The sequence below is a fragment of the Acanthopagrus latus genome, chromosome 20 (genome assembly GCF_904848185.1).
Source record: "Acanthopagrus latus isolate v.2019 chromosome 20, fAcaLat1.1, whole genome shotgun sequence".
Classification (NCBI taxonomy): domain Eukaryota; kingdom Metazoa; phylum Chordata; class Actinopteri; order Spariformes; family Sparidae; genus Acanthopagrus; species Acanthopagrus latus.
Window position 1 is genome coordinate 1151036 of NC_051058.1, and position 13475 is coordinate 1164510.

The 13475-nt window shown below is 40.2% G+C and overlaps 1 protein-coding gene and 1 long non-coding RNA gene across 3 annotated transcripts; one reads left to right on the forward strand and one right to left on the reverse strand.

Moving 5' to 3' along the window:
- Positions 1-1232: 1232 nt before the first annotated feature.
- On the reverse strand, positions 1233-7307 carry LOC119009642 (ectonucleotide pyrophosphatase/phosphodiesterase family member 7-like). 2 transcript variants are annotated; one of them, XM_037081105.1, is made up of 5 exons: positions 6867-7307; positions 5430-5575; positions 4694-5326; positions 3746-3965; positions 1233-1918 (listed from the first exon to the last, which is right to left on the reverse strand). In XM_037081105.1, exons 1-5 carry the CDS (start codon positions 7159-7161, stop codon positions 1797-1799), a joined length of 1416 nt encoding a protein of 471 aa, XP_036937000.1. In that variant the 5' UTR covers positions 7162-7307; the 3' UTR covers positions 1233-1796. The 2 variants fall into 2 exon arrangements, with proteins under 2 accessions (XP_036937000.1, XP_036937001.1); XM_037081106.1 differs by lacking the exon at positions 1233-1918 and adding an exon at positions 2301-3558.
- On the forward strand, positions 3841-4852 carry LOC119009660. Its single transcript, XR_005071783.1, has 3 exons — positions 3841-3958; positions 4444-4520; positions 4714-4852. It is a non-coding gene; the product is annotated as an uncharacterized LOC119009660 (long non-coding RNA).
- Positions 7308-13475: the final 6168 nt, after the last annotated feature.

The following is a 13475-nucleotide window of genomic DNA, read 5'->3' on the forward strand; positions in this document are numbered from 1 at the left end:
AAACTTTTGAGCTTCCTCAGAAGGTACTGTCATTTATCAAGGCTGTCTTAAGAAATACTATGACTGATGAGCGATTGAGCAAGTTAGGTGTGTTAAGTATAGAGCCAAGAATGGCTAGGGCCATAAATCTAGATGATTTTCTGGATGTGTTTGCCTAAAAACACAGTAAAAGGCAAATAAAAGTGTACTGAAGAGAATACAACTTAATTAAGCAAAGATGAGAGTATGAGAGACTTGATGTCGCATATATCGGTATCAGCAATCAGCCCAAAGATTTGGAAACTATCGACATATCGGATAACAGCAAAAATATCCAATATTGTGTATCCCTAGGTGTTGGTCAAATGTACATTTGTGCTTCATGCTGTTTTGTTTTATTTTTCATTTTTGGATATACTGTGTACAACATATTTTCGCTATATATATATTTGCTTATATATTTGCACTTATGGATATGGAAATTCATCGAAACACACGTTATATAAGTCAGCTTAGATTAAAGCCAGTCCTGATGTCATGAAGGTGGGGTCTCAACTCACGCAGTACCTGGAGAGCAACTGCTCAACTGCTCTGCAGCCACCCTGATCCCGTGATAGCTTAAGGTCATGTGACATCGAATGCAGAGCAGAAAACACTCCCATTCATGTCATCAACACATTTTAACCAGCATGCATCACAATTTAGGCAGCACAGTGCTGCGTGATCTTGAACTCGCCTAGTGATGGAGACAACAGTAGTGATAACGAGTTTTGAGAGATTTGTTTGTTTGGAGTGTATGGTTATTGTGTTATGTAGTGTGTGGTGTAGTGTGTTTAGTGTGTAGTGGCGTCATTTTTTTGTTTAATGAGTCAAAACAATGAGGAAAAGCTCAATGTGGGGCAGGCAGTGCAGCTTTTTATTGAACTGGAAGGAGCTGAGGGAGCCCCGAGCCTGAGGCATTGCCTGCATTTAAATGTAAATAGTTACATATAACTTTGTAAATTTCAGACACTTATACACAAATTTAGTTAACAACAATTTATATTTGCATTACAAATAATAAAAATGGTTTGATAAACGTATTTGTGGTTTTCACACAGGTCCATTGTGATAATACAGTATGTCAAAATGAAACAATAATTGTACAGTCACACATATGAGGTTGTGCTGAAAATAATGACACCAACCAAAGCAAGGTAAATAGTTTTTAAGGTGAATGGCAAAATCAAAAAAAGTCAAAAACAGCCAATTATACCCTGGAATATTGAATTTCACAACAAGCCTAAATATCCCTGACGTACCACCTTCAAACACAGCCTCATTTGGCCATCCATGAAAAAGCTACTTAACCCACTTTTCTATAGGAATACATGCTTCCTATAGGCAATGCACTAGTTCTATGTTAATTAGCTGAAGCTCATATAAAATGAAAAAAGAATGTGTTATACAAAGCAATGGAAGCTGCTAGACACTAACACTGCCCAACTAAAAACACAAGTGAATTCAAAGTAAATTAGTTTTGTTCCACTCTGTAAGTTGCAGAATTCATTGTAGGTGTCTTTTTGAACCACAATCAGCTTGAGCCACAGCAGAGTAGAATCAGAAATAGTCAGCAGGTTTAGGGTTTCCAGATAGTTTACATAATGGAATTTATCTCACAAATATATTTGGTTATAAAGCAGCCATGAGAAGCTGCATCATGCGTCCTTCATCATTTTGACAAATTAAATTGTAAATGAATCATTACCCCCCTACAGTCCACAATCTCAAGGTAATAGCAAAATGTTCCCAAATTTGATAAAAGATGTCCAGTTTCATTAAGCCCTGGTCCTTTTCCACATGCTGCAGGATATGGCAATGATGAACACAAGCACAAGAAAACCAGCCAAGGCTGACAGGCCAATCAGCACTTCCATCTGATAGTTCTCCTCTGGAATGGCTAGAACAGACAATGTGCATACAAACAGATAAGATATTAAAACTGGCTAAGGCAGGAACACCTACATTAAATTACTTTAGTGAGTGAAACCATGACCAAAATGTAACTTAGGCTTTTTTGTGATTGTATGAGAGTCAAACCTTCTTGTAAAAGCATAATTATGACAAAAGAGGCACTTTTAAGATTTATTCTTAACGTATTTTCGTTTTCGGGTCAAGATCATTTTCTCAGTGCAAGGGGCGCTTTTACAATGGCATCAAAATCGCTATTTTTAAAACGCTATGCATGCTCGACACAACATGAAACTTTGCTCATAGTATCAACAGGGTCTCTACACATTGTTTGTGTACACAGAGTTTGCTAAAAACAAAGTTTTTCTAACAACTGACCTTAGCAGTAGCTTGTTCCGCTTCCAGCTGTCGAGAAGTATCGATCTCAGAATGCTACATAACATGGAGGACAGTTAAAATGGAGTGCTACTGTCTTCCGGCAACAACTATCCATGCGATATCTCACGTGACTTTTCTGGCTTTTTATTTTAGTATTGTTTCATATATGAGGCTCCTTTTTCAACTTCAAGGTCAATATTGTTTTCGCTAATGACAAAACAACAAATTATCCGTGCATTTATATGGAACTAAGCTTTAGGAGTTGTCCACCTTAATTCACCTCCACGTTAACATTGCATTTGGAGATCGATACTTCTCACTGGCAGGACACTGGCGAGCGAAGGAAACATCTGCTAATGTGAGTTGTCGAAAAACTCTCATGTTAGTAGACTCTGTGTACACAAACAATGTTCTCAATGCTCATGTTCATGTGTAGAGACCCTGGTGATACTACAAGCAAAGTAATTATGCTTTTGCACAAAGGTTTGACTCATATACATTCACAAAAAAAGCCTAGGTTGCATTTTCACATTAATACATTTGCTTCATAGTGCAGAGATCAATAACCTACAGTCTGATAAGATATACCTTTACAGCTGTGAGATAATGTAATACAGCCAGTGTGATGCCAAGGTTGAAGAGTCCTGTAATAAATGTTACCTTTGGTTTTTACAGACACAAGGTAGATTAGATTTAAGTTGAGCTAAAATGAAAAATGCCTTTTTACAGATTTTAAGATCACTTCCACTTTGACTAATGAACAGATGGCTTACTTGTTCCAAAAGTTACTGCTAACAGGCGCTAACTGTACTGGGCTTCCAGTGAACACGGCCAGTCTTAGGACCAAACATATGTTAGGACAAACTGCCAGTTTGACAACGATGAATCTGGTAACAAGGTGGTTTACAGAGTTTTGCTGCTGTAAGGCAGTTACTGTTTGTTTATTTAGTCATGCCATTAACATAGGCATTCCTGTTATATTACTAACTCAATCTGCTACTTGAAAAAATTTAAACTAGAGATGGTGATCCCAAAGATTGTGACCATTCAGTCCGATGAAAATTTGGATGCTGCATAAACTGAAAAAGTCTTCTAGCTTCTGGGTTTACTTAGTACTTATGCTCCGACCTATGTTCACCTCAATATCCTGGATGAAGCAGTTTACCTGATGTTAAACTTTAGGCTTCCATCCATATTATCATCACCATCTTGTTACTGCTGTTTCAAAAATCCTGTATTGGTGTTCTATGTCTGTGTAGCAAGACAAATACAGTATATGAAGGAACTACAAACTTTCATTTCATTATGCAGCCTTGTTGTATTATGACAAATAAGATGATAAATTTGAACTAAGTTGTGTTTCGTTGAACAGTGTCAAAGCACAGCATTTTATATATTGTAAATTGTCAATCACTAAATTATTGGTACATATACTTACTGGAAACCAGCATGTGTTTGGTATTCTTCAGGTGTCCATCATTGATCTCTGGGTTTATCCCCAGTAGATGGCACATCAGTGGATACACGTTAACCAGGTCAAAGGGATCTACCGCCACGGCTTTCTTGAAGTCCGGCCCCACGGCCCTGAAGAAGGCTTTCATGTCCTTGTCTTCATTATCAAAGCCGTGCTCTCCTTTGTTGTAATTCACAGGTAAAAACTACACAGTACACAGAAATCAGATGTATGATGAGAAACAGTCATAAAACATTTTTGGTTTGTTATCGCTATTGTTTGATAGCAGGTTAGCAAGTGTAAGTTTCTTTGATGACGAGCACTAACATGATGATATTACTTTTTAAATTAGATACTGTGATAAAGGACAATCAAGGCATCTGTATGAAAAAGCAGCCTAAATCTATGCGTGAAGATGGCCCTTAAACAAACCTGGACTGTGCACAAGTGTGTCTATACTGGTGTTTACACACAAATCAAGCTAAATCTAAACCACATACAGTCCTCCTGAACTAGGTTTAAAATGAGTTATTCACTGCCTGACTTTGGTAACCAATGGTATCTTTTCAAGATAATCTATTAACATTGATGTTTATATATCATTAACCCTTTAAGCGCCAAAGTCGCAAATTTGCGACACAATAATTCAGTTGTAATTTTGGACTTGGTTATATGTTTTTTAGTCAACAACCCAGAAGGCAGAAAGAGATGGAGGACAGCAGCAGCAGGGAAAGGGCATCCAGTGGTGCATAAACGCATAGTAAGAGGTTTGAATTCCTAAAACTGCTGTACAGAACTTTTAAATCCTCCACATAAATGTTATAAGATGTTATGGGCACACACATTTGTCAAGCATACAGAGTTCACAATTCAAATACAACTCTCACTAACACTGAATGTGAGCTACATGCAGCAAACTGTACATTCCCTCACCCCATTGACAATGTATCCAGGGTCAGCGATGAGGATGAGGGGCAGGAGTCGAGGATGGTTGCTGTAGTGCAGTCTAGCTGGCATCTTCTCCTTTTTATACACATGAAGGTGAGGATGGCTTCCTTTCAGAGCTTTATAGACTTTCTCCAACATCCCCTCTTTAGGAAGCAGCATGCCAACAGGACCATAATCCAACAGCTGGAACTGGATATCCCTGAAGCTGAAGCCAGGAATTTTAGAGAGGATGATCTCCTCAACTTGTCCACCACGTAGAACTGTACTCATCCCATGGTCGGCTGTGATGATAATGTTGAGGCTGTCAGTCAGGCCATGGTCTTCGATCTTGTTTCGGATGTAGCCCACAGTGCGGTCAACTTGCTGGACCATCTTTCGGCGTTCTGGGGAATCTGGTCCATATTCATGTCCTACCAAATCCGGTTCTCCAAAGTACAGTGTGACAAAGTCAAGGTCATTTTTGTGGAACCACTCTCCAATCACTTTGTCAATGTTCAGCTTCCAATCTGTCTCATTTGAATGGTCATAGAAACGAGGTTCCACTTGACGAACCATCACAGTCTCCCCTGTGTAGGTGGGTGCTGTGCCAGGGAAATGTAGAGAACCTGTTTTTAAACCCTAGAAGAAAATAAAAAAAAATATCAATGGACTGAAAAATGCTCCAGCAAGATAACACAAGAAATTTGTGAGGTGGGCAAACAGAAAGATGTATCAAAAGAACCTGTCTCTGTGCTGTTATCCAGATGGGTAAGCTGCCATTGTCCCAGTATGAATCAACAAACTGAGCATCGTAGTACTGCTTCTTCTCCTGGGTTGTAGTGTTGAACCACATGTTGTGGATTACTCCGTGATTCTCGACATAACGTCCTGATGACAAAAGAAAGGATCAGGTAAAGAAACAGGTACAAGTTTGACTGCAGACTTTTATCTGTTTGACCTGTGGGCCACTGACCATAGGACAAAAAGTAAGGACATTGTATTTAGTTATAAAATAGTGCGTCCATAGTTAAGCTGAGAAAGTGCCATTGTTTCTGGGACTGCATGGTACATTTTTGTCTGACATAAGCATAGACATAACTGCAGTCCCTCCACCCTCCAGCTAGATGTGAGGGGGTAAAACGTTGACACTGAACCCCCCTCTTTACAGTCTCTGAAAGAGCAGTGCGTCAGACATCGGCTACCCGCCTCCGCAGCGCATCACCCTCCGAACCTCGAGCGAGGTCGCGAGCGAGGCGCTTCCAACTGCTGGAGGCGGGGACTGAGAGGCATCTGGCAAGGGACATCGGGTGGTCGACATCTTTAGTATCATCCTCTGGCTTCATGAATTTGCAGTCCATCCTGACACTACGGTGCACGTTGCCAGTATGGAAAACCCAGATTCAACAGCACGTGGAGCGACTGCTCTCTGGATCAATCTGTTTGGCCAAGGCCCACCCCCACCGTATTTCTGATTGGCTAGTAGAACTATCGTTAGTGTGATTGGGTGACAGTTGCGCCTCTGTTCGATCCAGAGAATTTTCTGGACAAACCTGTTTTTTTTGTTTGTTTTTTTTTTCGCAGTCATGCCGATACACCGGAATGCAATCAGCCCTGCATTTCTTTTTATCCGAGCACTGATTTGTAACACAAAGGATCCTGTTTCAAATGTACTGCGTCACAGGAAGAAAAATCACACACTAATTATGGATTGTGGATTGAAATGCTTGGATATGTGATCAGTGCATGAAATATTACAACCACTCATGCCAAACTAAACACATGCTTGTGAGCACTTTATTACAACGATAGTGTATCTTAATTAATTTGAAAACTGCAGGAAGTTTTGTAAATGTAACCCAACGACCAAAGCAAGTACCAATAAAATGTATTGCACATGATAACCGGCTGAGGATTTTTCAGGATAATGGCACATTTTCATTCCAGAGCCACCACTACTTTTTAGATGTTTCCCCACTGTATGATGTGGTTGCCACATACATCTTTGTAGTGTGACTGAAAAACATTCATGGGTACACTATGAATTCCTGGTATTTATGACATCAGTTATCATTCATACACTACACACCAAAGTTCAAGACATTTGAAAAGATGTGAGAGATAAACGTGAATACTGCCATTTTGCTGTTGAAATTATAAAGTGCTCAGCTGTTGTTTTTACCTGTCAGCATTGTGAAGTGAGAAGGGCTGGTAATGGTGAGGAAGGGTGGGGTAACATAGGCTGCCTTCACCCCATCCTGGGCCATCTTATCCAGGTTGGGGGTTTCAACATCTTGGTCATAGTCCCAGCGGAAGCCGTCAAAAGAGATGAGCAGTAGCTTGTTTCTGGTGGACGCGGTGGACACTGACTTCTGCTCAGGAACAGAGTCCCGTGCTGGAACAGCAGCACAGAGAGAGCTTGCTATGAGGCTGATGACAGCAAGGCAAAGAAGCAGCATGCCTGAAGATTTAGTCATTCCAAATTTTTTTGATGTTTTCAGCTGTTTTGTCTGAGGCTTCCCTCCAATTTAATATTTCATATCTTGCTACTACAACCTCGGTGTCTTAAAGAAGATATTCCTCTCCTCTGGCTGAAATACTGTAACTGAAATGTACCCCGAGGCAATTATGAGACTGTATTGTGACATGAGTGGATACACCTTTATATTGGTCAGCCCTTATCTACCCAGAACCATTGGACAAGTTGTATACCTTTATTAGTTTAAAGCAGTAATATAATATGATGTGTGTTTGTGTGTGTGTGTTTGAAAAAGAGATAAAGATTGCTGAGAATAATTCTTAACCCTTCTCAACCCATTGTTGGAATGATATTCCGGTGCTCACATATTTGTGTGTTCTGATTGATGTCCCACAGTTTTTTTTAAATATATTTGGTTTCACAAGGTATACTTATGAATTTCAGCTGTGACAGTAATGGATCATATTGGCTATAAGGGAGGAAATGCCAACAAAACCTCTCCATTTACCAGCTACAACCCTGGCCTCGAGCGACAGAACAGAACTGATGTTTGAAAATCAGTTTGATTTAACACTGAGTCCCACTTACCTCACTGTATTAGACTACAGAGTCACTTAACCCCCACAACAAAATCCCTTAATGATCTCAACATCTCATGCAAGACTTGTGAAAGAATACATAATCATCCCAAACTCTAAAAAAGACAATGCCCCACAACAAATTGGATATATAAAACTTTCAAAGGACCAGCAGGTGGCGACTGCACTACATGAACCAGTTCAGGCTTTAAGTTAAGGTTAGTTCTGTCTACTCTGTTCAACGTCCAACCACTAAGCAATCACCAGAATCTGATATAGATGTGTGTTCAAAGCATGTGTGAAAAGTAATGCCAAACACTAAGAGTATTCTATGATTTCCTTGTGAAAGAAAACATTGACATAGACGTGACTGAATTAGGAAAAAGGAACAGCTCCCAGAATATATCTGACTTTCTCACTATCTTAGCTCTTATTTCCTTCTTTATGATTGTTTTCTTCTTTTCTACTTCTCAACTGCACACGTTCACCAACAGAAACCGTTCAAACCTCAGAATGTTAAGCACTTAAAGGATAATGATGACCCCATTCTGTTTTCTCTAACTTTTATACTTTTTAAAGATATAAAGTTTATTTATTTATTTATTTATTTATTTTTTGACTGATGCTCTAAGTGAACAGGGGCAAATGATTCATACAGACCCAGATACAGTGCACATCATATGTACACAATTTTGAGAAGCCGATTAAAATACTTTCATTTAGCCTTGTTGTGAATATAATGCTATGTTTTTCATTACAAATATCTGCTTAACAACTTCAGTGAAAAGTTGGATCATTCATTTCAGAATAGCTTAGTTTTTTGTATGTCCACTTCTTGCTTTAATGACACCTGCTCACTCATGTCATCCACGCATAATTTGACAGTGTACAATAAAGCGTCTTGTGATGTCACAGAAAACTTGGCTTTCTCAGTCTTTAAGTGCCCCCATATGTTAAATGAGGCTGAGGCCAGGTGACTGTGGAGGAAATTCCATGACAGCCAGAACTCCTTGATCGTCTTTAGTCTTCAAGTTAGTTATCCTGCTGTGGTATGAATCCTTCTCCACAAAGATCCAACCAGAGAGTGGAGCATGTCTCTGAACAATGGAGTGGTCAGGGTAGAGACCCTCTGGGCAGGTTTCTAACTCCAGAGGAGGCAAAACAGCCCCAGAGTTGAATGTTCTCAGCACCATGTGTCACTGTGGATTTGAGGCACTGTGGCATGAGATAATAATTATAGCTCATAATAGTAGTAATGATATGGCATTAATAAAGTGTATTATGCAGATTATTGTAACTCTCACGACCAGCAAGACCTGACCTCAAAGTCAGTACAAAAACACAGTGAAACCTCTTCCTGATCAGGTAAGTGTGGGTCTACTAACACATATCAATGCAAGGGAAATAATTTATTGTAATTTATATACATTGTACATAGATTACAATGCTAGTCGAATAGGCCTTGATGTACAGCATTAGCAAAATCAGACTGTACTCAGTGACCAAACTGTAAAATGTACAGGAACCACAAACAATCACCTTATGGTCAAACATTTATTTATTACAAGATGTGACAGTGACATCACACAAACTCAACTATGGCTAAGACATCACACAAAGACAAAGAGGTTCAGGGTTGGACCAGATGTAAATGGAACTGTGTTCAACACACTACACCATTAATGGAGGAACCATAAAACAGGACCTGTGTCATTCAAATATGAGAGTACTGAAAGTGACAGCATTTTTTTATCCTTGCCTACACTTTCAGCAATTCTCCAGCCGTCCTTTTCTTATGTGGGGTCCTGCATCTCTTTCTCTCCCTCGGTTTCATGTTGTGCAGGCTGTCTTTGGTTTCTTTGTTCCTGACTTTGTGGAGTGAGCAATGAGGTGCAGCGGGCTTCTGACCCAGAAGCCCATTTCAACATGCATGCTCTTGTTGCCAGCATGCAGATGAGGTCCTGGTGGGGGCTGTCCTTGTTTCTATCCTGAGAAATGGTTTAGAAACTGCTACTTTTCCTCTGAGACCACTAAAAGACAGCCTTCTCATGATGGCACTTCTGTTGATTGGAGTCTTGCATTGTATATTTATAAAATTCTGTATCTGTGATGAAGTTGCTTTTCTATCTCTCAGTGAACTAAGCTTGATGCGTTGATTTTCTTTTTTTTTTTTTAAGATATTTTTTTGGCCTTTCTGGCTTTATTTCGATAGTACAGGTGAAGAGATAGACAGGAAACAGGGTAAGAGAGGGGGAGTGACACGCAGCAAAGGGACCCGGGCCGGGAGTCGAACCCGGGTCCACTGCAGAGCCTCGGCACATGGGTCGCGCGTGCTACCGACTGAGCTATGCGGCGCCCCGATGCGTTGATTTTCTGATGGTGCGGTCGCTTTGGGTCTGCCTGGAAAGTGTTTTATAGTTCAGTGCACTGCCCCTTTAGAAACCTTTATTCTAGCCATGATTTGACAAAGAGAAATGTCCCTCTCAGTTAGAAAATGGCCACTGGCCAAAGTTGGCCTGCTACAAGGTCCAATTTTTTATAGTGAAAAAAAAATATATTAAAAATGTATAACAATGTTTAAGTTTGTTTGACAAGTAAAACTTTAATTTTATTGCACAGTGGGTCTCTGATGTCGGGTGGCAGGAATGACTTCCTGTAGCACTCTGTGGTGGATCTTGGTGGAAAAAAATATGCACTGAATGTTATCTTGTGCTTGAGCAGCACATCGCAGGGCAGTTGGAAGACATTGTCCAAGATCAGGATGGGGAGGGTTACTTTAATCATGCCACTAGCATTCAATGACCTCCACTGGCTCTCACACTACTGTACTCCTCCTCAGGCCTAAAGGGCCAATCATAACTAACTATTTTATATCTCAACAATCTGCTCAGATCTGACAGCCCTTTACCTGTGGCTGCCTCAAGTCCAGCAATGCCACTCTTCCAGATCCCCATCATGGAACTTGTGGTCTTCTAAATGTAAAAGATTCATCAGAACTCAGCAATTTACTGCAGTTTACGTTTGCATAGCCTCACAGCTTAAAAGACTGGGTTTTTTACTAAGCTAACAACACTTTGCATCAACATCTCTGAATCAGATTAAAACGATAAATCTCATACAACAATTATACTTTTAGAAATATTTATAAGTCATCAGCCATTCCCCCAGCATGCAAGCCATTGCCTCCATATCATCACTGCTTTGCTACTTCATCATTTATTTCCCAGCCTGTGTCGCCCTCTACTGCAAATCAACTGTAAGAATCATTCAAATAAAACATCTGCTCAGATAGCAGCCTGTGACTTTCATGTTGGTGTGTGTATTTACATGAGTACAGAGCAGGGGCGGGTCCAGAGAATTTTCTGGTGGGGGGCACAGGGGATAACAACAATTAATCTAGGGGGGGCCACCCAAAGGTAACAAAAATGAAAGCTGCCATTGATCGCCCACTTCAATTTATAATTGTACAGTTACACAATGTTTGTTTTCATCTTGCTTTTCTTGGCCACATTAAATCTGCTGGGTGTACTCTTACCAAGTGTTAATGCACCGAACACTAGCATGTTTGCTGTACAGAGTTAGCAATAATTTAGTGCTTCTAGCTCTGTACAGTGAACATAGCAGTGTTCTGTATAGTAACCAGTTTTAAGCACCACTTAAATTCTTACAATGTAACAGCAACAATATCCTTTAATAATAAAATAAATAAAATCAATTAAAAATGTAAAATATACTTAAAAAAATAGAATAAAAATCTCCAGTTGAACATAGATGATTTAATTTAATTCTTAATAAAGAGTACATGATTTTTTTTATAATATAAAAAATGAATTGCAAATATTTAACACATCTCAATTTTTAGTTCATAATGCCACTTTAGTACTGTGATTAAAAGGAGGTATCTAAATTGTTTAATTAAAGCATTTCCCTAATACCTGTATTTTCACCTGGAGGTCCATGAGGGCTGGTCTGGCCCTGGAGATGTTGGCCTGTGTTAGCTGCATTCAGCTTGACTACCCTCACAGTCGTGCTGCTCACTTGCACTCTCCCTGCTAATTTTCTTCTTTGTGAAGAAATTGGAGATATATCCCTGCCTCCATTTCATACTGTAGTCTACATTCAAAACATGTCCACAGACACAATGAAAAGTAGTACCAGCATCACAGTGGCAACAAGGATATGATACTCTGTTGTTGACCGTTAATTCATGTCACAAAACGTGAAACATAAAACGGATGCTAATTGCTAACGTTACTGAAACAGTGGAGAGATGTTTACATTTCTCCAGATAGAGAGCTAACTAAAGGAAAAGAACAGTTCCCCATGCAAATTTAACCAAATTAGACCCAAATGAAACAGAAGTTGGCAAAACATTGTTGTAAGAGTCTTAACCTGTAGAGTTCTGTTCTTACCTGAACTCAGTGCACCTGGGAGCATCAAATTCATTAGGGCAGCCATGGAGCCACTTCCTTTGTCTTTTTTCCAAAATAAAAGCCTTCATGAGTTCTTCAAAGTCTAGTCACACAAGGGTTAGGCTTTGCTTCCGTTTTAACATGCAGAGTTGGTAAAGAGCTTTAGTGCAATGATTGAAATGACCTTTGGGGGGGCACACAGGGTGGCCAATCAGATTACAGGGGGCGGCGGGTGCCCCCTTGCCACCATGGAAGCCCCGCCTCTGGTACAGAGTGGGCATTCAGAGAACTTCCCACATCACCAGAGATTCTAATTACAAGTTGAGTGAACCAGAGAGATAACAAAGTGACATCCATCCGAGTGCCAACCATTTGTAACCCTTGCTCGCTTTAAGTGGTTAGTGGTGTTTAATGCCGACCCATAAGCTGCACTTCCTCTACTTTGTAAGCCATGAGCCATTTAATTACCTGCAATTAAGATGCGGCTTGTTAGATGAGAAGGAGGAGGAGGAAGAGAATGCAGCGCAATGTATTGCAAGTGTATTTAGATCATAAATCTATCGATTCATTAATGAAGTCTCTATGTTTCCATAGCTTGCCATAAATACAGGTGTGTGTTCAGCATTGCAATACCGCAAAGCTGTATGTTTGCATGTCTGTAAACATGGGATTGAGTTTGTTGATTGAGGAGGGGGAGATGAAGAAGGTGTGTGTGTGTGTGTGTGTATAAGTGCATGTGATTGCAGCCCTAGTCTGTGCTGCAGTGACAGTGATGTATGGGTAATTTAAAAAGTCATTCTTTTCCACAGAGCGGTCTGCAGTCAGGTCAGCCAACCGCAGCCCAGTCCCCTAAAGCGCAGAGAAAACTCATCTACATTGACTCACACACACACACACACACACACACACGCACAGTGTATAAACAAATTCTCACATTTCTCACGCAATTTGATGAAGCTGCTTTTGTTGTCAGTTTTTTTTATTCTCATTTGTGTATATTGGTCGGTCTACTGACACACTGTTTTCTTCGGTGCAACATGAACATGGAAGCAAATGCCAGAGGTCAGCGTTGTCCTGGAAACCACTTTGCTTGTTTGCTCTGCACTTCAGCCTCTGGCACTTCTGCCTATTACTAAGTAAGAGGGGCTGTGTGAGTGTTTTTGTGGGTGTAGATGGCGCCATGTGATTCTACGGGAATGGCTACAAGACTAGACATATAGATCACATTCTCTCTCTCTCTCGCTCTCTCTCTCTCTCTCACACACACACACACTCTCTCACACACACACACACACACACACACACACACACACACACACACA

Excerpts from the sequence above, each read along its gene's own strand:
- LOC119009642 (XM_037081105.1), bottom strand. The coding sequence starts at position 7,161 with ATGACTAAATCTTCAGGCATGCTGCTTCTTTGCCTTGCTGTCATCAGC. Across the intron at positions 3,966-4,693 it reads CTGGATACATTGTCAATGGG|TTTTTACCTGTGAATTACAA; the intron begins GTGAGGGAATGT and ends TGTACTGTGTAG. Across the intron at positions 1,919-3,745 it reads CAAACACATGCTGGTTTCCA|CCATTCCAGAGGAGAACTAT; the intron begins GTAAGTATATGT and ends TGTCTGTTCTAG.